This window comes from Eptesicus fuscus, chromosome 6 (genome assembly GCF_027574615.1).
Source record: "Eptesicus fuscus isolate TK198812 chromosome 6, DD_ASM_mEF_20220401, whole genome shotgun sequence".
Lineage (NCBI taxonomy): Eukaryota > Metazoa > Chordata > Mammalia > Chiroptera > Vespertilionidae > Eptesicus > Eptesicus fuscus.
The window spans coordinates 28,800,588-28,824,707 of record NC_072478.1 but is presented as its reverse complement, the minus strand read 5'-3'; the positions used below and the strand labels follow the sequence as shown (position 1 = coordinate 28,824,707).

General features: G+C 55.0%; 1 protein-coding gene across 1 annotated transcript; it reads right to left on the bottom strand.

Annotated features, from left to right (window-relative positions):
* Window positions 1-149: 149 nt before the first annotated feature.
* TLE2 (TLE family member 2, transcriptional corepressor) lies at window positions 150-22,454 on the bottom strand. Its single transcript, XM_008150649.3, has 20 exons — window positions 22,420-22,454; window positions 22,250-22,347; window positions 21,825-21,888; window positions 21,338-21,382; window positions 17,598-17,660; window positions 16,209-16,283; window positions 15,826-16,006; window positions 15,449-15,468; window positions 14,354-14,461; window positions 12,812-12,856; window positions 12,093-12,242; window positions 10,248-10,386; window positions 9,284-9,444; window positions 7,190-7,266; window positions 6,114-6,363; window positions 5,406-5,653; window positions 5,126-5,273; window positions 3,215-3,365; window positions 2,493-2,569; window positions 150-432 (listed from the first exon to the last, which is right to left on the bottom strand). Exons 1-20 carry the CDS (start codon window positions 22,441-22,443, stop codon window positions 325-327), a joined length of 2,232 nt encoding a protein of 743 aa, XP_008148871.1. The 5' UTR covers window positions 22,444-22,454; the 3' UTR covers window positions 150-324.
* Window positions 22,455-24,120: the final 1,666 nt, after the last annotated feature.

Sequence of the window (24,120 nt, the reverse complement as noted above, 5' to 3'; positions counted from 1 at the left end):
GACTTCATACATAATGAATGACCTCATCCAGATTAGGGAGAAGGAAGACACCCACACAGCTAGAAAGTGACCTTCCTTCAATAGCAGTTGCCCAAGAAAAGCCACAGTACCCAATTCCCCAGCCCAAGACAGAAGGAAATTGTGACAAATACATTTATTTCCCCAAAGTCCCGCTGCCCATCTGGCCCCACATCCAGCAGAGGAAGATGGGGGGGGGGTTGGCCAGAGAGCAGATGCGACCTGGCGCCCACAGGTACAACTAGAGGGGGGTGTTGGGGTCTGTTCTGCACACCCTTTCCCCAGGAGTGCGGGAAGGGGGTTCTCTCAGTAGACCACCTCATACACAGTGGCTTTCTTGTCCCCCGAGCCCGTCACGATGTACTTGTTATTCCCAGAGATGTCGCAGCTCAGCACGGAGGAGGATTCCTTGGACTGTAGAAGGGAGGAGAGAAGGCAGAGGGGAGGCGTGGCTGACACGCACAGGCCGCTCAAGCTCCCAACGACCTGCACGACGTTCAAAGGGAAGAGGCAAGGTGACTGGGGCCACTGCCAGCCTCCAAGCATGAGCCTGTCGTCAAGGTGGGGCCAAGACAGGAGAGCCCAGAGTGGGAGCCAGGAACAAGGAGGCGACCCACGTCCCAGAGAAAGGTCCTTCTGGACAAGCGGTGATGCAGGACCTCTGCTATTTGGACACCGAGAGGTGGGGCTGGAACACCGCCCCTTCCTGGGAAGCTCGGAGAGTGCACCAGGCAGACACCCAGCACGCAGAGGGCCACGCTTAGGGCACGATGACCTCCTGCAGGGCGCAGCAAACTCTCCGTTCAGGCACAACAGTCAATTTCCAGGCTTGGCCTCAAGTCCAAATACGACATTAGCCATTAAATCCAGAGACTAAATAAATCAACCTCACTTTTTTTTTTACAACCCTTTAAAAATGTAAAAACCTCTTCCTACCCACCAGGATGACTCGAATACAAAAGACACAACAGCCTTAACCAGAGCGGTTCAGCTGGTTGAACACTGTCCAGTGTGCCGAAAGGTTGCTGGGTCGATTCCTGGTCAGGGCACATACCTGGGTTCGGGTTTGATCCTCAGTTCAGGGAGCATATGGAAGGTAACCCAATCTCTCTCTCTCTCTCTCTCTCTCTCTCTCTTCCTCTCTCTCTCTCCCTCTCCCTCTCTCCCTCTCTCTCTCTCTCAGTATGTCCTCAGGTGAGGGTTTAAAACAAACAAAAAGACACAATAGGCCGAAACCGGTTTGGCTCAGTGGATAGAGCGTCAGCCTGCGGACTGAAGGGTCCCGGATTCGATTCCGGTCGGGGGCATGTGCCTTGGTTGCGGGCACATCCCCAGTGGGGGGTGTGCAGGAGGCAGCTGATCGATGTTTCTCTCTCATCGATGTTTCTAACTCTCTATCTCTCTCCCTTCTTCTCTGTAAAAAATCAATAAAATATATATTTTAAAAAAATACACAATAGCAAGCCTTGCTGAGGACGGGAGAATTTTGAACACTCCTATGCTGCTGATAGGAATAGAAAATTTGGAAAAGTCTTGCAGTTCCATCGAAGATTAAATTATCAGCAATTCCACTCCTAGGGATATGCCCAGGAGAAATGAAAATGTGTCTACACCAAAACATGTATATGAATGTTCACAGCAGCATGGTTCACAATCACCAAAAGGCAGACATAACCAAGTGTCCATCAACAGATGAATGGGTAAAGTGTCCATTCATGCAATGGAATATTATTCAGCCCTAAAAAGGAAGGAAATGAGACACCTGCTACAAAGTAGATAAACCTTGAGGACATGATGCTCAGTGAAATAAGCCAGAGACAAAAGGTTAAACACTGTATGACTTCACTCACAGGAGGTCCCTAAAGGAGCCAGAGTCATAGAGATAGCAGGTCTAGATGGGGGGGGGGGGGTGGGGGAGGTAAGGGAGGATGGGGAGTGGAAGAAGGAGTTAGTGTTTAATGGGAATAGAATGTCAGTTTGGGAAGATGAGAAAGTTCTGGAGATGGATGGCGGTGATGGTGGCACAACAGTGTGAATATACTTAATGCCACTGAACTGTGCACTTAAAAATGGTTAAGATGGGCCCTCCCTAACCGGTTTGGCTCAGTGGACAGAGCGTCGGCCTGCGGACTCAAGGGTCCCAGGTTCGATTCCGGTCAAGGGCATGTACCTTGGTTGCGGGCACATCCCCAGTGGGGGTGTGCAGGAGGCAGCTGATCGATGTTTCTAACTCTCTATCCCTCTCCCTTCCTCTCTGTAAAAAAAAATAAAATATATTTTTTAAACAAATGGTTAAGATGGCACGTTTTGTTACATTTTACCACAATGAAAAGGAAAACGGGCTATGCAGCAATGCAGCCCGAGGGCTGAGGACCCAGGAGCGGCTCTTCTGTTTCACTGCCAGGGCAGCCACCCTGGGGCCCTGGGCACATGGCATCCTGCCAGGGGCTGGGCTCCAGACTGCCCCCACGTACCTGGAAAATGCTGGCACCGTATGGCGTCCTCCAGGCATTGAGCAGGTTGTCCTTCCCTGTGCTCACGAACCACCGCCCTGGGGGAAGGAGAGCAGGGGGGTTGGGGGAGGGAGGGACTGAAAAAGCCTGGGACTGGGGGCTGCTGGCAGGGGTGGGCCTGGCCTCTCCCTTTGGGGAGACACAAGCCCCCTGAGGGAACTGAGGCTCGATCCTTCCATTTTCCAGACAGTAAAGTCAGGCCCCAGGGCTCCATCTGACCTTCAAGAAGGGGTGCCCCCAGGAGAGGGCTGGCCAGATAAAACGCACAGTGCCCAGTCACATTTGAATCGTGAGGAACCACAAATTATCTTTAGTGCAGGTATCCCAATGATTTCTTTCTTTCTTTCTTTCTTTCTTTCTTTCTTTCTTTTCTTTTCTTTTCTTTCTTTCTTTCTTTCGTATATGTGTGTCCCATGCAATATTTAGGACATACTTATACTTTAAAAAAAAAATTGTTAGCATAAGTAAACCCCATACAATATTTGGGATGTATTAACTGCTTTTTAGTATAAGTATGTCCCGTGCATTATTTGGGACATACTTACTGTAACAAATTATTTGTTGTTTAAGATTCAAATTTAACTGTTTTGTTTTTGTTTTTGGTGTGTGGGAAGTGTTATTTTGTGTTTTGGCAACCCTGTCCCAATGCCCTGGAGTCCCACCCAAGCCCCAGACAGACACACCGCAGGAGGCAAATTTCAGGGACAGCACACAGCTCTCGTGAAGGTGCAGCTGGTATTTCTCTGGCTTGCGGACGTGCAAGATCTCAACATTACTGCTCTCCATGCCAACGGCCAGCCAGTCTTGGTTGGGGCAGTGGCCCAAGGAAAAAATCTGGGAGGGAAGAGGGAAGGGGTAGGGTCAAAACCCCTTGGGACAGTGGGAGATGCCCAGAAGAAGGGGTGGGGGAGGGGGAAAGCCCAATGCTCTCCCACTGAGGCCCCTGCATGGAGTGCAGCTGGCCCAGGGCCTAGCAGCAGCAGGCAACTGCATGTCAAATCATTAATATTAATCAGCATTACACGGAACCCTGGGGCCTCACATCCATTATCTGCTCTGGGAGGGAGGGTGGGAGGGGGTGGTGGGTGAAGCCAGGCGAGGACAGTCGCTCCCCTTGAGCAGATGGTGGAAGGGAAGCTGAGGCCAAGTCTGGCTCAAAGTCACGAAGCAGGTCCAGCAAGTCTGTGAAGGACCAGGCCTTCCAGCTCCCAGCTTGGAACTCTCCCTACTGCCAACGCCTCCTTTTATTTTGATTCGAAAGGACTTGGTGGCCTCATCATTCTGTGCCTTACCCCACACGAGGCACAGAGAGGACCAAGGCCCTGCTCCATCCTAAACCTGGCAAAGTCTTCCAAGTAAGACATGTTTGGAAAGGACCATAAATATAGAGAGAGAAGACTGGAAGTTTTCACATGCTCTCTTCTGGCCATATAGAATGTTCCTGTACAGAGACAGGTGCCCACGTGGGATAGGAGACACTCACCATGGAATCCCTGATATGTAACTTATCTATGTTTTGGAGATAGAGGATGGTCAACTATCCACCTGCACCCCTGACTTCCCTACCAAGAAAACATTCAAGCTAAAGAGAAGGTAGAACAGAAAAAGTTGGGGAACGTGAAGAGTTGGGGGCTTCAGGGAGGGGGGCAAATTTGATGGGTTTTGAAGGATGAGTAGGAGTTTACCAATTGGAGAGAGGAAGGGGAAGGCATGCCAGTCAGAGGGAACAACAAGTGAGGCCTAGCGGTGTCCCAGGGCACGGTGTGTTTGAGGCTAGAGAATGGGAGCCTTAAATGACAAGCCCAGGCGCTCCCACCTGTCTGTCCCCTAAGCAGTGGGAGACAGGGTCCGGGGCCAGGGTGTCTGAAGGCCTGTCTTTCATTGACTCTTTGCTCAGCCCTGAGAAGCCCCCTGATTCTGTCCAGCTCCTTCACCACATCTTGCAGCCTAGATTCCCACAGGGCCCTCAACAGAGACCTCTCTGTGCCCAGCTCTTATGTCAACCTCTACCTTTTCCCTCAGGTCCCCCATGGTAAGTCCTGAGGTGGGGGTGGTCAAAAGCTCTCAATAAGGTCAAAGGTTGAAGGCTGGGTGGAGAAACCAGCTATGCAAGGAGAGACAAAGGAATGGGGGAATGGCTCGGCCAGAGCATCTGGGAAAATGATCTGAGGGTCTTAGCAGCCCCGCAGTGTAATACGAATCAGCTCCTTTGTGGTTCCCTGTGTCTGTCTTTGGAGAATAAAGGGGAAAGCCTTGCCCTTGCTGGTTTGGCTCAGTGGATAGAGCGTGGGCCTGCGGACTGAAGGGTCCCGGGGTTCAATTCCAGTCAGCAGCACATGCCCGGATTGCTGGCTCCATCCCCAGTGCGGGGCATGCAGGAGGCAGCCAATCAATAATTCTCTCTCCCTCTCCCTTACTCTCTGAAATAAAAATATATTAAGAAAAAAAATAAAATAAAGGGGAAGGCCTGTATCTGAAGGCATTTGTAGCAGGCATTTGGTTCTGCTCCGCATCTGGAAGTGGGTGCCCCGGGGAGAGGAAAAGAGGCCAGATTCCTGGAGCTTCTACCCCCTCCCGCTGGACCCCTCCGGCACCTGGGAGCTGAAGTCATGCTGCTGCAGCTGGCGGCCCTCCCGCAGGTCCCAGCAACGCACGGTGTTGTCCAGGCCCCCTGTCCAGAGCCGAGTGCCATAGTCAGAAATGTCAATACAGCTGGCACCATCCGTGTGGCCCTGGAACTGCCTGGAGGGAGAAGGGCCCGGGCATCCATCCTGGAGCTGGTGCTGCTCCAGCATCCCCCAAGGCCACTCCGCTGCCCCCACAGAACAAAAGGAAGGGAGGCTTGCCCAAGGTCTCCTGGTACCCTCCACCCACCTGACCATGGTCTGGTTCTGCAAGTCCCACACCACGATGTTGCCATCGCTGCAGCAGGAAAAGCAGACCTTGGCGTCGGGGCTGACCGCCAGGGCGTAGCAGGCGGGGGCTGAGGAGGTCAGCTCGGCCTTGATGCGGGGGGTGGGCGCTGCCAGGTCCCAAATGGACAAAGTACTGGCCTCACCGCCCACGATCAGGCTCCGGCCATCAGGCAGTAGCTTACAGGAACGAATGTAATTGTCCCGGTTCTGGAGGAGAGAGAAACAAGGGCGTGGGGCTAACCCCCCTCTCCTCTTTGCCTCCAAGAGCCCAGCTGAAGAAGCTGCACCCCACCTCTGGTTAGCTTGAAAGTCCTGCCCCAGGTTGGCTTGTAAGCCCCACCCATTGGGCTGTAAACTCCAACCCCACAGAATTTATAGCAGTTATGAACGCTGATGTTCTTAAGCCCCGCCCCATTGAACTTCAAGCCCCGCCCCTGATTGGCCTAAGTTCTACCCATTGGCTGATAAGCCCCGCCTGGTTGGCCTATAAGCTTATTGGCCTGCAAGCCCCGCCCCTGATTTGCCTATAAACTCCACCGCATTGACTGATAATCCCTGCCCCTGCTTGGCCTGTAAGCGCCCCCCTTCCTTGGTATGTAAACCCCATACTGTTGGCCTTTGGCCGCAAGCCCCGCCCCCGGGCCTTCCAGGCCCCGCCCCGCCTCACCAGGCAGTCCAGCTGGGCCACCGGTGTCTTGGCTCCAGGCTGGCCCACATCCCACACCTTCACGCAGCCCTTGCCGCCCGTGTACACGTGCTGCGTGGAGCCGCTGATGGTGACCGCGCAGACCACCTCGCCGTGCGCCAGCGTGTGCAGCTGCCGCGCGTGCCGTGGGATGCCTGCACCCACTAGCGCATCGGATGGGAAGGGCACTGGTTGCATCTGCCCGTCCGCAGACACGTGGAAGGAGTAGGCCCTGGACAGAAGATGGGTATGACCCGCGCCCCAGAGGGCAGCGGGGAGGCCTCCGCACCCTCTCCCCAGAAGGCAGCACGGAGCCTCTGCTTGCCAGGCGCCCCGCCCCCGCCTCATTTAGGCAAGGGAACCACAGGATCAAAGGGGATGTGAGAAGGTAGGTGTGGTACAAAAGAGAGAAAGGGGCCCAGGTGGTGGCCTGGTGCATGGTCAGCAAACACTTGGTAAATGCTTGTCCATGAAGAGGCCTTGAGTTCCAGAGAATGCTGTCCAGTAGTGGCCACCAGCCACATGGGGCAAGTTAAATTTAAGTCAGTCTAAATTTTCAGTTCCTTGGATGCACTGACCACATTCCCAGCGCTCAAAGGCCACAGGAAGCTGATGGCAATCAGACTGGACAGCAGCAGGTATAGAACGTTCCCATGACAGAAAGGTCTGTGGATACTTGGTGCCAGGTCATTCTCTGTGGGGCCGTCCTGGGCGCTGTGGGTATTGAGCAGCATCCTCCCCACTCCCCCCCCCCCCCGCCCGCCAGAGGCTGGGAGCATTTGGCTGTGATAACCAAACGTATCACCAGATATCATCAAATGTCCTGAAACAGGGCAGCAAAATGTACCCCTGTGAAGAACCACTGGTCTAAACTTTCCTGGTGGCCTACCTCTCTCCTGAGATAAGGGAGAAGGGAGAAGGGAGCAGGTAGACCTGAGGTAGGTGGGAGCTCCCATTATCTTACAGAAGAGACTTTCTGCAAAGGCATCAAGACACCCCACCCCCACCCCAGCACGGAATGCCCTTGGAGGGTGCAGGGAGCCCCACCCTGTACTCACGGCTTTCCCCCGGAGATGCTGGGCAGGGAGGAGGAGATGGATGACCCCCGGAGGTGTGGATGAGATTCAAAAGCCATCTGTCAAACGCCAAAGGGGGTGTCACGGGGTAGGTGACTCACACTCGCATGTGCCCTCTCCCAGACCCTCCCCACTACAGCCCCTGTTTACCAGAGGACCCCGATGTCTTTATTAGCTCCTCCCCAAGAAAGCATAGATGCCCTCTCCTCTCCCATACTACAGATGGGAGAGCGGAGGCTTTCACCTGAGGGAACCCCAAGATCACTGTCCAGGGAATCCTAGAGTGGTAAGGAACCTAAAGAATTTTCCATCCAGCCGAAGCCGGTTTGGCTCAGTGGATAGAGCATCAGCCTGAGGACTGAAAGGTCCCAGGTTCGCCAAAACCGGTTTGGCTCAGTGGATAGAGCATCAGCCTGCGGACTGAAAGGTCCCGGTTTCGATTCCGGTCAAGGGCATGTACCTTGGTTGCGGGCACATCCCCAATGGGGGGTGTGCAGGAGGCAGCTGGTCGATGTTTCTCTCTCATCAATGTTTCTAGCTCTCTATCCCTCTCCCTTCCTCTCTGTTAAAAAATCAATAAAATATATTAAAAAACTAAAAAAAAAAAAAAGAAAGGTCCCAGGTTCGATTCCGGTCAGGGCATGTACCTTGGTTGCGGGCACATCCCCAGTAGGGGATGTGCAGGAGGCAGCTGATCAATGTTTCTCTCTCATCGATGTTTCTAACTCTCTATCCCTCTCCCTTTCTCTCTGTAAAAAAATCAATAAAATATATATATAAAAAAAAAAAAAAGAATTTTCCATCCAGTGCTCAGAACAGGAGTCTGCAAACTACAGCCCCCTGCTTGTTTTTGTAAATAAAGCTTTATTGGCACACAGCCACATTCGTTCATTTATATTTTGTCTAATGGTGGCTTCTGAGCTATATAAAGGCAGAGTTGGATAGTTGTGACAGAGACCAACTGGTCTGCAAAGCCAAAAATATTTACTATCTGGCCCCTTACAGATAAACATTTGCTGACTCCTTTTCTTTTTCTTTTTTTCTTCTTAAATACATTTTTATTGATTTCAGAGAGGAAGGGAGAGGGAGAGAGATAGAAACATCAATGATGAGAAAGAATCATTGATTGGCTGCCTCCTGAACACCCCACACAGGGGATCAAGCCCGAAACCCAGGCATTTGCCCTGATCAGGAATCGAACCCTGATCTCCTGATTCATTGGTCAAAGCTCAACCACTGAGCCACACCGGCCAGGCACTGACTCCTTTTCTATGGCATCTCTTGCAAGTGCCCTCTGGCCTGGGTATCTACAGTGAAAGGCATTTTCTTGCCTCTGGAGGCACCTTGATCCACTTCGGGAGGGCTCACTCTAGCAGTCATCTGTCCCAGTACTGCCTTCTGGAGCCATGCAGACCCTGCCTGCCCCCTCCACTGCAGCTCAGGAGTCTCGTGTCTCATCTCTTCAACTCCTCCTCATGGAAAATCACTTCCAGCTCACTCCCCAGGCTAGTCCTTCCTCTGCAATCTACCAGAATTGTCACTGGCCCTTAAAAACCAAGGCTAAGCCCAGCTGGTGGAGCTCAGCGGTTGAGCATCGAGCCAGGAACCAAGAGGCATCTGGTTCAATTTCCGGTTGGGGCGCATACCCAGGTTGTGGGCCCGATCCCCTGTGGGGGGTGCTACCTCCTGATGATGTTTCTCTCTCATCGATGTTTCCATCTCTCTCCCCTTCTCCCTTCCTCTCTAAAATAAATAAAAAAAATATATTTTTTTAAATCAAGGCTAACAACTGACAGCATCTGCCAGGAGGTTGAATGGGACCCTCACCTTTCCTGGCTGGGGCTCTCCATTCCTCTTTAATGCAGCACACTCACGGTTGCTTTTCCACAGTCACATGTGCTGATTTGAATTAAGCTTGTGGAACGACTGAGACCCTCAGATTATCTTTCCACATGTACTCGTCAAGTCAGGGCCCCCTTCCTTTCCCCACCTCCTTGTTTTCCGCTGTATAACTGGCTTTCCCTCCCAGCCTCCAGCTTTGGGTCCCTGCTGACATCTCCCACACTGAGGACTCACCATGGGGGAGCGTCCATATACCACAGAGCCACTGACTTGGGGGGACAGGTGGAGGCTGACGTAGGAGCTGGGCACAGAGAGGTCCCCATTAAGTGCACTGTGGGAGCCCAGGCTGAAGGACGCGGTGAAGGGACTGGGCAGGGTCAGAGGGCTCCTCAGGGCTGAGTGAGAAGAGACGAAGACAGGTCTTCAGACACACTGGACCCAGATCCCGCCTCCCACTCCCTTGGGGCCCGGGCGCCCCCACTGTGACCTGTCATTCAGGGCTCCCATGCTCTGCGCCAGCATTCACCATGCCCTGTCGTATCTCCAGGCATTTACAAATGTCGTTCCCTCTGGCTGACATGCCTTTCCCTTTCCTTCTTCAGTTTCTGAACTTCTACTCATCCCTCCAAACCTAGGTGTCGTGTTTAACAACATTTCAGGAACACCCCTGAGCCTCTCCAGTCCACCCTGCCCCAGGTGTAATTACACAGGGCTGGGAGTTTTGGGGTCTGGGTCTCCTTGCCACCATCTGGGAGCTCCTTGAGGACAAGTTCCAGGTCTGTTTTCTTTCTGGGACCCCGAAACCAGCACAGGCCTAGAAGAAGAGCACTGTCACCCCCATATTACTAACAGGGAATGTGAGGCTCCGAGAGCTTGGGTCCGTTCCCCAAGGTCACACAGCTGGCCAGTGTCCAAGGCTGGCCTCAAACCCAAGCCTTTCTGGCTCTAAAGCTTGTCTTTCCAGTGCACTAGGCTGAAGCCCCTGAGTAAGTCCGGGCCTCAGTTTGCCCACCTTTCCAACGAAGACAAGGAGAAACCAAGGCCCAGAGTGAGGCAGCATCCAACGCAGAGTCATGAAAAGGATCGAGGCAATGCTAGGGCTGGCATCCAATCTCCTGCCTCCCTCACCCCCTACCACTTTCTAGAACCTCCCTCCCAGAGAAGAGACCTGCTCTGGCAGGCACCAGTGGGCGCTCACCAATACTGTCCGTGGAAGGCGTTGGCTTGGCAGCGAGCTGGCGGAGGTGACTGGCCGAGCTGGGCCCGGGTGTGGACGCATCCTGGGGCGGGGAGGAGTCGCAGGACTTGGAGGCAGGGGTGCTGGCAGGAAGATCATTCTGGGGAGAAAAGGCAGGACAGAACACCGCCAGGCACCTGGCACCTTGCAGGCCAAGGATCTGGTCAGATATGGCTGAGAAGAAGGAACAGGTAGACCTGGTAGGCCAGGGCTCAAGGGAAGTGACCACACATGGCAGGGCACCTCTGCAGCTGCAGACAATTTCAGACATGTACTCACCAGGAGAGGGGCCCCACAGCTGACCCCCTAGGCACAGGGGACACGTGAGTGTCTGCACACATTGGAATGCCAGGTGGGTACCTGGGCACATGCACACACATGCAAGGCAATGGGAACCAACACGCACATGTATGGTGAGAACCATGCAGGCATATGATAAGGTATGCAGTGTGGGTACACAGTCAGGAACACGATGTAGACAGAATGGTGCAAGGTGGGCCCTCAAGCAAGGTCACACCCTGAGGAAGGCGGGGGAGAGACAAAGTTGGAGGCTGTCGGGGACAAGAAATGGGAACCTCTGGGATGGGCTCGAGACACTGGAGACCACACAGCATTCTCCCAGATGAAGGAACAGCACCTGGTCCTGGTGGACTGTTCCTTCTCCCCAGGGGGAGGGGGATATTCCTCACAGCTGTTCCTTCCACAGGAACACTGGAGAAGAGGGAAGCGGGACCCCCACATAGGAGCACGCTGTTGTCTCTCCTGTCTGCCATTACCAACTTTGCCTTTTAAGAGACTGATTCGCATCTTTGTCCTGTGTCCGTTACATCTTATCTTCCCATCACAAAATGACATGTATTGTGGCAGCCACACTCACCCACCCACGAGAGGGAGTGGACGGGGACAACATGTGTTCTAATGGGGCCTCTCCATTAGAACACAGCTGCTCCTCCCCCTCTCTGGTCTCTTGAGAAGCAAAGTGAGCCCTAACCTTGACGGTTGCCATAGCAACCTGCTGGGAGGGTAAGCCTAGAAACTGAAGCAATCTCCCAAGTAAGTTCAGGGCAAGGGTCTAGGGGAGACCTGGGGGAGGGAGAGGGACAAATAGAGCTGAATTAAGAATTCCTTTTGGGGGGGGGTGCCTGGTAGGGTAGCTCAGTTGGTGAGAGCAGCTTCCTGATACACCAAGGTGGCAGGTTCGATCCCTGGTCTGGGCACATACACAAATTAACCAGTGAATGCATAAATAAGTGGAACAACAAATTGCTGTCTCTCTCTCTCTCTCTCTCAGTCAGTCAGTAAAAAATTTTTAAAATTCCCCCCAGGAGTGTATGTAATCAGGTGGTCCTATACCTGGCATTAAACCTGGGAGAGGCAAGGAGAAAGTTGTTCTGATATGGATCCTGGTTCCTGGTGGGGACAGCATTTCAGGTTGGGACTGGTGTGTCTTCATTGCCTCTCCAAGGCTTTCCCACTCACAGGGCTGAAGTCTGCCTTGTGACTGGTCCATTCTACAGTTTCACTGTTTATTTTCAGAGGATTTCCTATTTATTGCAAGAGATACCTGACTTCCCCATAAGTGAGTTTACTTACCAAGTTGCCTCTTACTGTTTATTTAGGTGCATCAGAGTGAGTCCACTTGAATCGGGTAGAGGGGGTTTTAGGAAGGTGGCCAAATAATCTGGAGGGGAATGCTGGACACACCAGTCTGGCCAGTTTTCCATCTCCTCATGTCAAACGGGAAGTATCTGTTTCCAGGCCCTCAGGGTGAACAAAGCGAGTTTCAAGGCCTCCCCTACTTCTTACCAGAACGAGCTCCTTGGCTCTGGGGAGCGGTGAGCTGAGGCTGGAGGCCAAGGAGGCTGGACTTTCCACAAGGTCCCGACGGGCAGGAACGCAGATGGGCGCCTTTCCACATGGGGTGGAAGTTGGGCTGGGGGGCTCAGAGGGTTGGTCCTAAGTTTGAGGTGATGTTGAGTGGGTGAGAAAGAGCGCCTCTCTCTTTACCCCTCCTGAGCCCTACCCCAACCTCTAGACAGGGCACTTGCCACCCACCTTGGGAGGATTATGAAACCTCCCTGTGCCTCAGTTTACTCATCTGTAAAAGGGTCTAATGTTGGGGCCTACTCTATAAGCGCAAACAGCAAGGACTTATAAAGGCTTGGCTTTGTTTTTCCCCACTGGACAGATGGGGAAAGAAGCAGCCAGGAAAGGGGGAACACTCCTCCAAAGTCACAGAGGGAGCCAGTGCCTGAAGCCACTTCTGCAGTCCATCTCCAGTGTGCCCTGGGCCTCAGTTTCCCCACTGTGCTATGGAGAAGATGTCCACCTGAAGTGTCCAATAACCCCTACTTCCTTGGCCCCAGCCATCCCACAGAGAAGGGACCAGTAATCCCACTCCCTCTGGCCCTTCCCCCCACCTTTCCCCCCCCCCGCCCCCGACTCCAAAACCCACCACTTGCTCTGTGTCTAGACCTAGTTCCCTGCCTCAGTCCTGGAGTCAAAGAGTCTGGACCTCAACTCACCTCATCCACCACCAGGTTATAATCACTCTTGTCCTCGTCGCTCTCCTGGGGGGACATGGAGAGAGAGCTCACCCTGCCAGGCCCCTGCCTCCACACCCCCTTCATCTCCTCGGGAAGGGGACCATGCATCCAGCAGGCCCTGGGTTGGATAGGAATTCTGGGGCTACAGCAGCCCATTGGCTTGGTTCAGAGGCGACGATGCATTGGCTCAGTGCAAGGGAGGGTTTGAGGTAAGGGGGTGAAGGGAGTGGGTCCCCCCTAGAGAAGGATGAGGGAGACAGTGCTGAATGCCCAAGACTTGCTGTGGTGCCGTTTATTTACGTGCAACAGAATCACTCCTGAGTGACTCCCAGCCCTCCCTGACCTCAGTTTCCTCCTCTGTGCAGAGACCAGGAGTCATCCATACTTCCTTCTCACTCATCCATCTGCGTCCCCATCCCCACGGCCCCAGCACATCCCCTCCTTGGTCTCCTGGCCTGCAACCTTGCCCCTTTCAAGTAGCCTTCCAAGCTAGGCCCAGAGAGATGTTCTTAAAACCTGTTCCCACATCTGCTCTGCATCCTCCTGTGGCTCCCCATGGCCCCTGGAGACACACATGTTGGGCTGCCCTCTGGTTTGGCTGGAAACCACGGGAGGACCAAAGGCTGCAGCCCGGAGGCCACATCTGCCCAGCAGGTGGGTTTTCTTGGACCTCCTTATCCCCAGTTTTCTTCTTTAACACAGAATTAGGCCCTAGCCGGTTTGGCCCAGTGGATAGAGCTTTGTCCTGCAGACCAAAGGGTCCAGGGTTCTGTTCCCGTCAAGGGCACGTACCTCGGTTGCAGGCTCCTCCCTGGCCCAGGCCCTGGTTGGGACTCGTGCAGGAGGCAACCAATCGGTATGTTTCTCTCACATCAATATTTCTCTCTGTCTTTCCCTCTCTCTAAAAATCAATGGAAAAATATCCTCCAGTGAGGATTTAAAAAATATATAGATTAAAGTCTTCTTTAAAAAAAAAAAAAGATTAAAAGCTTCTCTGAGAAAGACTGGCCGACACTGGGCTCAGTAGTCAGGCAGGACCAGGTCACAGCTGCCCCTCTAGATGGGGCAAATGCCCCCCAGCTGGCCACTGTCCCAAGCCTCACTTTCAACATGACCCCTGGGGCACTAGAGTTTGAAACTACAGGAGCAGCAATTGCTCTGACAGTGCGAGAGCGGTCCCAGCCCTCCAGGGAGGGGGTCAGGGACAGCTTCCTGCAGAAGAATACAGAGAGTTTGGGGCCTGAGAGGCAGAGGGTTAGGGAACAGCCAGAGCAAAAGCCAGGAGGTGGGAAAACAGTGCACGGTTCAGAGGCTACAGGGACTTAATCGACTGAAGGATGAAGCCTGACTCCACAGGGTCTCTTCTGATTGGCCAGTGCTCCGTGAGCAATGGGGAGTTATGGAAGGCTCTGGAGTGAGAGTCATGGGCAGAACTGGGCTCTGGAAGGCTCCAAGGGGCGGGGCTTGGGGCAGGTCAAGGCCATGCATGCCCACCCCACTCTTCCTCTTGCCCCCACTCACATAAGGCCCCGACAGATCTTTTTCCTCAGCCTGCTGCTTCCCGTTGCCACCCAGGCCGCCTGGCCGCTCTTCTTCCACCACACTCTCAGGGGGCGAGGGGGACGCACTCTGCAGAGAGAGGAGCCGGGCAGGAAGAAGATCAGGGCCCTGGGCCCCCATCCTGCACCCCGGCCCAGCCAAGACGAGCATCCCCACTGCTGTTCTTAGGGTCTGCTCATCAAGCATCCCATCGGGGCAATAACACCTTCCAGACATCCCCAGACATGGCCCAGTGTCCCCTGGGGGGCACTAGTGCAAGCTGAGGTGAGTTCTGAGTGCAACATTCATTTGGATCTTAGAGTCCTAGTTCAATAAAAAGAATGTAAAATACCTTATTTATAATGTTTATGCAGATTACAAGTCGAAACGTTTTGGATACATTGCATTAAATAAAATATACTATTGAAATTAATTTCACCTGTTTAACTTTTCTAACGTAGCTACTAGGAAATTTGCAATTGCGTAGGAGATGCGGCGATGTCGGTACACGGCTAAACGTGCTAGAGCTGCAAAGAACTACACACACACACAGCACACACAATGAACGCCTGCACGTGAAACTGTGAAAGGTGAATAAGCTCCCTGGCTTGTGCCGATGTCAGTTTCCTAGGTTTGATATGGACTTCAGTTTTGTAGGATTTTATCACTGGGGGAAGCTGGGTGAGGGGTGCATGGGACCTTCCTGCACATGTCTTTGCAACCTCCTGTGCACCTTTAATTATTTCAAAATCAACTTTTTAAAAAATGACCGGGCTCACGTGGAATTTCTATTGGGTAGTGCTCTTGTAGATAATGTTGAATGGAGGATGGGTAAATTAATGAATGGAAAGGTGTATGGAATGCTCTCATGGGCATGCATTCATTTATTCAATTGCAAAAATAGCTCAAGATTCAAAAATTTAAATAAATAAAACTAGCCTATGGGCATCTCCCAGGCAACACAGTTTGAAAGCTGGATGTGGCCCTTATCAGCTCAGAACAAGCGGCTTTAGCCACACACAAATACAAAGCAAATGTTATATAAGAGGGCAAGTCCCCGGATGCCCCTCAACTTACCCTGCTCGGAACTCTCTCCACTGGTGGGTTGGGGGCAAAGGAGAGAGAGAGAAGGAAAAAGAAGGAGGGTTTCATCTCCCATGGTACCAGACATGGCACAGCCCTCTACAGTTTATAAGTCCCTCTTCCCAGCTCAGAATCTCCCTTCTCCTTCCAACACCATTGCACAGAGTGGGTTATCCCTTCCACATGCCAGTCAGATAAATGCCCAGAGAGGGTCAGTAACTTGCCCAAGGACACACAGTCCGTTGGAAGTAAAGGGGCCCTGCAGCCCCCTCACACTTATGTGAGTTTGGTGCTCTGGGCAGCGTGGTCTGCCAGTCCTCCCCGCAACCACCACAACCCCTGGCCAATGCCACCCTGCCCCATCCACTTACCTCTGGACCCCTCAGCCTCCACACCTGCCCGGTCCTCCTTAGTAGCCGCGGCCAGCTGAGCCTGGGCAGCCAGTGCTCCGGACAGGGCCAGCAGCCCCGTGGCACTGCCACCCACCAGCCCAGATGGGCGAGGAGTGAGGGGCACAGGGGGGATGTGGTGGGACAGCGGCTGGAGCTGCTGCTGCTAGAGAGGAGGAGGGGTGGGCCAGGGGCAGGTGGGGTGTTCGGGTACCCAGTAATACCCCTGGCCCAAGAGGTTGCAGAGTGGGGACAAGGTCCACCAAGACCAGCTGCCCACACAGCACCCCCAACTTTAGCACCTACTGGTGCAGGGACCTGGGGTAGGGTCTCCCCAGGAGAGGGCAGGGGCCAGGATGACTCACCCCAATGAGGCTGTTCAGCTCCCCCACAGTCACCTGCTTGGCACGCTCCATGGCCTGTAGCACCTGCTGTTGATGCTGGGAGGTGGGGGATATGGAAAAGGGGTGCTCAGAACCCCCTGACTGCTTGGAAACCCCATCTGCCCAGGCCATTCCCTCTGTGGCCCGCTCTCCTCTCCCACCCTCATCCATGGCATTTGCTATTTCTCCTCTATCTGTCTCTTCCTTTAAAAAAAATAATCATGAAATAGAGAAAAAGAAACAAAGCATGTAAATGCAATTAATACTAATAATTATAAGTTGGAGCTTATAAAGCGGGGTCTCCCCTCGGCGCTGCTGACATGGGGGCTGGGCCATTCTCTGTGGGGCCGCCCTGGACACGGTGGAGGACTGAGCAGCACCCCTGGCCCCGCCCACTCGATGCCAGGAGCCCCTCCAGGGACAACCACCGATGTCCCCAGACATTGCCCAGTGTCCCCTGGGGCCTGCTCACCTCCAGTAAAGAACCCTGTGTAAGTCAGCACCGCTACACCAACCACCCAGGTCAGAAAACTCACACTGGCCGCCCTAGGGGGCCCCACGCACCCCGCCCTCTTGTCCTCATGCCTCTCTTCCCTCCCCTCCCCTTCCCACAAGAACTCTCTCGTTTGCTGTATAGAGTTCCCACCTACAGCTGCCTTCCCAGATCTGCCCGAATTGGTCCGCGTGGAACTATTGCATGTCTCAATCCCTGTGTTCTCCTTTGTGTCTGACTTCCTTCACTCAACATTATGTGTTAAGCCTTATCCACGATGTGGCCGGGGGCTGTGCTGTGCTCAGCGTGCAGTGCTGTAGAACTTTCTATGATGCGATGATTAAATTTTCTCGATCTGTGCTGCTGGATACAGAAACCATTGGCCACGTGTAGCCACTGAACACTGGAAGTGTGGCCGGTGCAACTTCCACTGTTTTCCTCTCTGTCTCTCTGAGTTTGACGCCTCTAGGGACCTCCTATGAGTGGAATCACATAGTATCTGTCCTTCAGTGTCTGGCTTATTTCACTGAGTGTAATGTAAGGGCTAACTTTTATTGGGGGCTTCCTAAGCACCCAGCATCATCCTCAACACTCTGTATGGATCAGCTCTTCTAAACTCGACCGCAGAGGCACAGAGAGGACAAGCAGCCTGCCCAAGGCCACAGCACGCAGCCAGAGTTCAGACCCTGGTGCAGGCCTTGAGCCCCACTCCTCCCCCTCAGCCAGCCCGCCCTCCATCCCTGGAGCCCATGCCCCAGCCCGTGCCCAGGCCCCTAAGCCACTCTGCAGAAACACTGCCTGCGGCATCCATCGGCATCCAGCCCTACCCACCCCCCTCAGGTCTCCCAGCTTCCTCCTGCGCCCCCAGGCCCACTCACCTCCTGAGTCAGGAATGGGATCATCTGAGCACAGATGCCACTGAGGCGCTTCACAATCTCGGCCTGGCAGGAAGCAATGGGGAGGGGCTTGGAGGGGGAGCCTCCTCGGGGAGTCCCCGGTTTGAGCCCTGGCTGAACCCACGTCCCTCTCTGGGTGTCGTCTACACCCTGGGGCTGCAGCCAGGCGGAGATCCCGGGGCACCACACTCAGGCCAGGGCGTGGTGATGGGATAGGACAAGGAGGCATTTGCTCTCTGTGCCTCGTTCCTGGCATAGAGCTCCTAAAACCCTTGGGATTTCTGAGTGAAGGGGGGTATCTTTGGCTATCTGTAATAAGCCCCTTTCAACCACACCTGAGTTAAAGGGTTACAACTTTTCGCCCCATCCCTGACCTCCAGGGAGGGGAGAAAGACTGGGATTGAGCCAGTCACCAATGGCCAACGATCCGATCCATCCTGCCTGTGGCATGAAGCTTCTAGGCAGCAGGGGAGTGGGTGCCTTCAGGTATCTGCGACCACGACCCGTGCCTCCGGCCCAGAGGTGCCCAAGGGTCTGCTATGGAGCCGGCCAACCCGGGCACTCGGCAGTGCGGCGGGAAAGGCGGCTGCCATGGCCCTGGCTGAAGGGGTGGGTGATGAGATGAACAGTCGGGGTGCTTGCCTGCCTTCTGCTGTGGGCTCTTGCCTGGGTCTCAACATACACCCCAGAGGGCGCTGACCCACCGCCCCAGGTGTCAGGGACGCCAACACCGGCACAGCACAGCCAAGCAATGGTGGTCACCGACAGCATCAGAGCGGAGGCCCCAGGAGCCAAGACCTCCAGCCGGAGACACAGGTCAGGCCGTACAGCCAGAGCCTGGCATGGGGCTCCCAGCAACTCTGTGGCTCCTGGGCCACCCCTCCCCCCACGGGCCCCTCGTACTACTGCTGAAATGCCCCAATGGTTTTAAGCAGATGGCCAGGGCCTGGCCCCATGACACCACTGGCTCCCGGAAAAGGACCCAGTTTCCCAGCTGGGAACAATAGGCACTACTCATTTACCAAGGGCAACTCCTGGGAGACGACACCCAGACCCTGGGCAGCCTTCACCTCCCTCCCAACTGTGTTCTCCACTTCCACGTGTCCACATGGGCTGGCCCCCAAGCCCCCTCTGCCCCCCGGGGTCAGAGCCAGGCCCCTACGGGCTGGAAATGGGCAGCCTGCGGCCCCTGCTCCTGCTGCTGCTGTGATACTATCAGACCCAGGACCCACCGGTCTTCCCCCTGCCCGCCGCTCTGGGTCTGATTGGCATCACCCTGCTCCTCAATCTCCTGGCCTCTGCCAGGTACCCTACAGGCTCTTGGCAGTATGGCTGGCCCCTCGGGACCTCGCTCCGCAGGACATGGTGGGAGTTGCCGTCTGCCCAAGCCCAGTTCTCTGGCCTGCCTCTTCCCACTACCCTCAGGGGCAGGCGGCGGCCCCTCCCTGTGACCTCCATGGCTCTGAGCCACCTCTCAGGGCTGCTGGCCCTCAGCCCCCACTGACAGTGGGCTCCTCCTCCAGGGTCAGGCAGCTGCGGTCCTTTCCTGGCCTTGGGCAGAGTAGGGCCCCATCCCTGGGCCCAGCTTAGTGTTCTGCCTGAGGACCCAGCACCTCTAGTCTCTAACTGCTCCTTGGGTTGATTTGGGGACCCAAGGATCCCTGGAACACGTGCAGATGAAAAACTCTGAAGTTTCTTTTCTTCCTCACCCGAAGATATGCTTTTTAAAAATTTTTATTTGAGAAAGAGGAAGAGAGAGAGAGAGTGAGAGAGAGAGAGAGAGAGAGAGAGAGAAGAGAGAGAGAGAGAGACATCCATCGGTTGCTTCCCATAAGCACCCTGACCGGGAATGGAACCCACCATCTTTTGGGGTACTGGATGATACTCCAACCAACTGAGCCACAGTGGCCAGGAGAAACTTTGAAGAATTTAAAAACTCTAAAATACAGGCTATAGAGAGCTTTCGGGTGAGTGGGCACACAGAGGTGCTGGGAGGGTGGTGCCCTGGGGCGGGCCCAGAAGCTTCTAGCCCTTTCCCCATCCCTTACCCTATGCATCTGTCCATCCAGCTGTTCCTTTATAATGAACACGTCATAGTAAGTAAGAACTTTCCTGAGTTCGGTGAGCCATTTTAGCAAATTATTGAACCCATGGAAGAAGTGGTGGGAACCGCCCCCTGCCCCAATTTATAGCCAACTGGTAATGGTGGCCCAGACTTGCAATTGGTGCCTGAAGAGGGGACTGAGCCCGGCGCCTGTGGGTCTGCACTAACTCTGGGCAGAGAGTGTCAGAATGGAGCTGAACTGCGGACATCCCGCTGGTGTTGAAGTTGGAGAGTCGGTTGGTGTGGGGGAAACGCACCCTTAGTGTTGGAAGCGTGGAGCAGAGAGAAAACAGAGTGGCTTTACTTGTAGGATTCATCTGGGACCAGGTCTGGGCTGGGGGTGCCTCGTTAAGGCTGAACAGAGGGGAATCCTTGTGGATGGGGAAGGGGTGGCTATGGCATATCCAAGTGTGGGTGCAGTCAGCCTGTGCTTTGCCTCTGCCTAGGTGACAGGGGTGCTATGTGCTGTGTGTGTCAGGGGTGGGAGTGTTCCCACCAGGAGGGCAGAACTAGGCTCCCAAGGCATGAGTCCTACCCTGTGCCTGCCACCCCACAAGGGGGTCTATTTCATACACCTCTGGGACCACATCATGCTCCAGAAAGACACTTCCCCTCCCACCCACCCCAGAACCAGCAGAGCCCACCCATACCTGAAAAAGCATGCCAGGGCAGACACCCCCAGCACCCTACATCCCTAGCCCACCTACCCAGAAGACCCAGCACTAGGCTCCGCCCACTAACTCTAATACTCTGATGGACAGAATCTAAGATTCCATCAGCCTCAGAATCTCCGTCCTATGAGAAGCCATCGAAGAGCTCTGAGTTCAGGCTCAGGATCTTGGGGTTAATCCTGGACAACTGAAGTCAATGTCAGAACCTTTGGTTCTAACTCAGAACCGTGAGGTCACTCTTAGAAGTGTAGGACAGTCTCAGAACCTCAAAGCACCAGAGTCAATCTCAGACCCTTCGAAACGGCAAAGGAAGCCCAGACCAAGTAACTCAGTTGGTTGGATACGTCAAACTTGTGGGTTCGATTCTGGGTTCAATTCCCGGTCAGGGCACATACAAGAAGCAACCAATGAATGCATAAGTAAGTGGAACAACAAATCGATGTTTCTCTGCCTCTTTCTCTCTGTCACACACACACACACACACACACACACACACACACACACACATTCATTCCCTCTCTCTCTCTCTCTCCCCTTTTCTCTCTCTCTCAGACCCTCAGGATCCCTCTCCAAACCTCAGATTTTCCAGGATGAAAGGGACCTCCAAGATTGTCCATCTGGCCCGCTCCCAAGACAGAAGTCACATCCACAGACTCCCGGACTTGCTGCCGGCCTCTGCTGTGAGCCCTCCCTGACAGGGATGCCGGGCTCTGCTCACCACTCCCATCTCTGCTGGTAACGTCTCCAGAGGCTGGACAAAGTCTCCAGAAGTCCAGGATCATTTTTCTATCCTGAGGCTAAAACCTGGCCCCCTGGTCCCAGAGACTGCAGGTGAAGACCCCTGTTCCCTGACTCTGCCTTGCCCCAGGCTGCCCTGGAGCTACCCCTCCCACAGCGTCCTGACCCCCACTCTCCCGGCTGAGCACCTTCATCCCCACCACAGTTACCTGCTTATGCATTTCAACGTTGAGCCCATAGGACATCTCATAGTACTGCAAAGGAAAAGCCAGTTGGAGTGTCCACGGTGCCGATGGATGCCCAGCCCTGTGCTGGGTGACTCTGGGTCTTCCAGGAGCCCCCAGGCTGGGGGGATCACAGCAGGACACAGATCATCCAGACCCATGGGACCCCCTAGAGGGAAGCAGGGCCCCCTCCACTCTCTCCAGGGAGGTGGGGCAGGTGGTGGTGCCCAAAGACGCTGACCCCTCGGAGATGCCCATGAGAACAGGGGGCATCCTTGTCTTACTGCTCTTAAGAGCTGTGAGGGTCCCTGGAGGAACAGCCCGCAATCCCAACCAGCCCACTCTACAGACAGGGAAAATGAGACCCTGAGAAGGGCAGGGATGTACCCCAGAACGGCACAGTGAGTCCGGATTCACACCCCCGAGCCTTGTTTCCCACCCCCGCCCCCACCTGGCATGCTAACCCCCTCACCATGACATAATGTCGCTGCATTTCAGTCTTCTCACTGGCCAACTTCTCACATTCCAGCTTGAGGCTGGGGAGGAGACAGGGCATGGGGGCCCCACTCTCCCCGCCTCCCCCAGGGGAGACCCACGCACACCCCATCTGGGCCAGCTTCAAAGTGATGGGTTTCACTCAGCCCTCCCCACTTCCTTATACCACCCCGTCCCAGCCCCTCTCACCCCTCTCCAGGCCCTCTCACCCTTTCCCAGGCCCCCAACACCAAGTGTCCCCATCCACCTCACCTGCGCTTCCACCTGGAAGGCCACCCCTCACCCCAAGCCGGGCCTGGCCCCGCCCCTTCGCCTCCAGGGCCCCGCCCCTTCCCCCCGGCTCCCAGGTGGGCCGGCGGGTGAACTCCCCGTCCCCGGGCGGGGCGCCCCGCCCCCCCTCACCTGTGGTACTGAGCCTGAAGGAACTGGAATTCCTCTTTGATGCGGTCGCAGATCTCCAAGATCGAGAACTTGAAGGGCTGGCCGGACTGAAGCGGGGTCTGGGGGGGACACCAGGGATGAGTTCCCGGGCGCCCGGCATCCCCACCCCCGCAGCCCGGGACCCCACTCACCGGGTGCCTTCCCTGGGGGTACATCCTGCCGCTGCGGGGAGCCCACCTCGCGCCGGAGTGTGACAATGTGATGAGGGGGGCAGTGGGGTGGGGGGGCGGGGGCGGGGGGCTTCCTGGAGAAAGAAGCGGGGGCTGAGGCGGCGTGGGGCAGGGGACCCCGGAGTCCCCGCGTCCCCCGAGCAGGCGCGAGGGGCAGCGGGGACCGAGGCGGGCGCCGAGGCCCTCCCGCGGGCGGGGGCGCGGGGCGGCGGTCGGTCGGGGAAGGTCGGCGAGCCGCGGCCGGGTGTCGGAGGCGCGGGCGGCGGGCCGCGCACGGAGCCGCCTCCCTCCGGCGGGGCTCGGCCGGGAGCCGCGGGCAGAGCCGCCTTAAGGTGGCGCCGCCGTCCCCCGGGCCCGCCCACCCGGCCCGCCGCCCCCGCCCTGCGCCCTCCCAGCCTCGAACCCACCCTCCCTTTTACCGGGGCCGGGCGGGAAACTGAGACTCGCGTCCAACCCCGCCAACATCGACCTCCCTCCCCTCTCTCCCTGCCGAAAGCACAGGAGAGAAAAACAGGGAAACAAACAAATACCTGGTGGCCCACCGCGGGGAGTCGCTGGGCGGGGAGGGGAGCTGTTCGCGGTCAGAAATGGCCTTTCTGAGGACGTGAGCTGAGGCTTGAGGATCAGGAGGGAGCAGCCTTGCCAAGTGCTGGCAGGGAGGCATCCCCCAGGGGAGAAGGGATAATAGTATGTGCAAAGGCCCCGAGGGGGTGCTGGGCAGATCCAGGCTCACCCCAACTCTGGGCTTCAGTATTCTCTGGAAATGGCAGAGTCAGGGTTTATTTTTAAAAGAGAGGGTACATGAACAGTCCTCAGCCTGGCCGGGCACACAGTCTGTTCGCAGAGATGGGAGCTGGTGTTCTGATCGCCACCACCAGCAGACTGGGCTGCCTCCCCTCTCGGACTATGGGCTCCTAGAAAGCATAGGTCCCAGTGAGAATGCACATTGAATCTCTGCCATCCGACTGAGGTCTCTAAGGACAGGGGCTCCCACCCCCCACCACAGACCTCAGACATCCAGTGAGTGTTCCTCACACTCACCTGGGAAACGGGCCGTTCTTATTCCATCTTGCATATAAGGAACCTCAGGGTTGTTCATTAAGTCAATCAACAAATATGTATTGAGTGAGTGCCTACTGTGGACCAGACACTGCTCTAGGCAATGAGGCTCAGAAGGGAACAAAACAGCCCAGCCTGCGTGGCTCAGTGATGGAGCTTGGACCTATGAACCAGGAGGTCAGGGTTCGATTCCCCGTCAGAGCACATGCCTAGGTTTTGGGCTTGATCCCCAGTAGGGGACGTGCAGGTGGCAGCCAATCAATGATTCTCTCTCATCATTGATGTTTCTATCTCACTCTCCCTTCCTCTCTGAAATCAATAAAAATATTTTTTTTTAAAAAAGAAGGGAACTAAACAGAGAAAAACTCTTGCCCTGTGTTAATGACTGCACCCATGTCAGTAGGTGAGTGAAGGCATACAAAAGTGTTTATCAAACTTAAAAGTACCACTTTCCAGCCAACAAATTTATTGAGCATCTACTATATGCCAGACATCCTTCAGGCTCCAGGAATACAAGGGTGGGTGAAGGAGAACAGATGGTGGCCTTGGCTGACAAGATCACAACTTGGTAATTATGGAATATTTGTGTGCACAAAGAAAGTT

What these genes read in the sequence shown, in the direction of transcription:
- TLE2 (XM_008150649.3), bottom strand. Translation starts at nt 22,443, where the DNA reads ATGTACCCCCAGGGAAGGCACCCG. An exon ending in TGGAGAGAGTTCCGAGCAGG is followed by an intron (nt 14,462 to 15,448) that starts GTAAGTTGAGGG and finishes CTCTCTCTGCAG; the next exon opens with AGTGCGTCCCCCTCGCCCCC. An exon ending in TATATGGACGCTCCCCCATG is followed by an intron (nt 7,267 to 9,283) that starts GTGAGTCCTCAG and finishes GGCGTTTGACAG; the next exon opens with ATGGCTTTTGAATCTCATCC.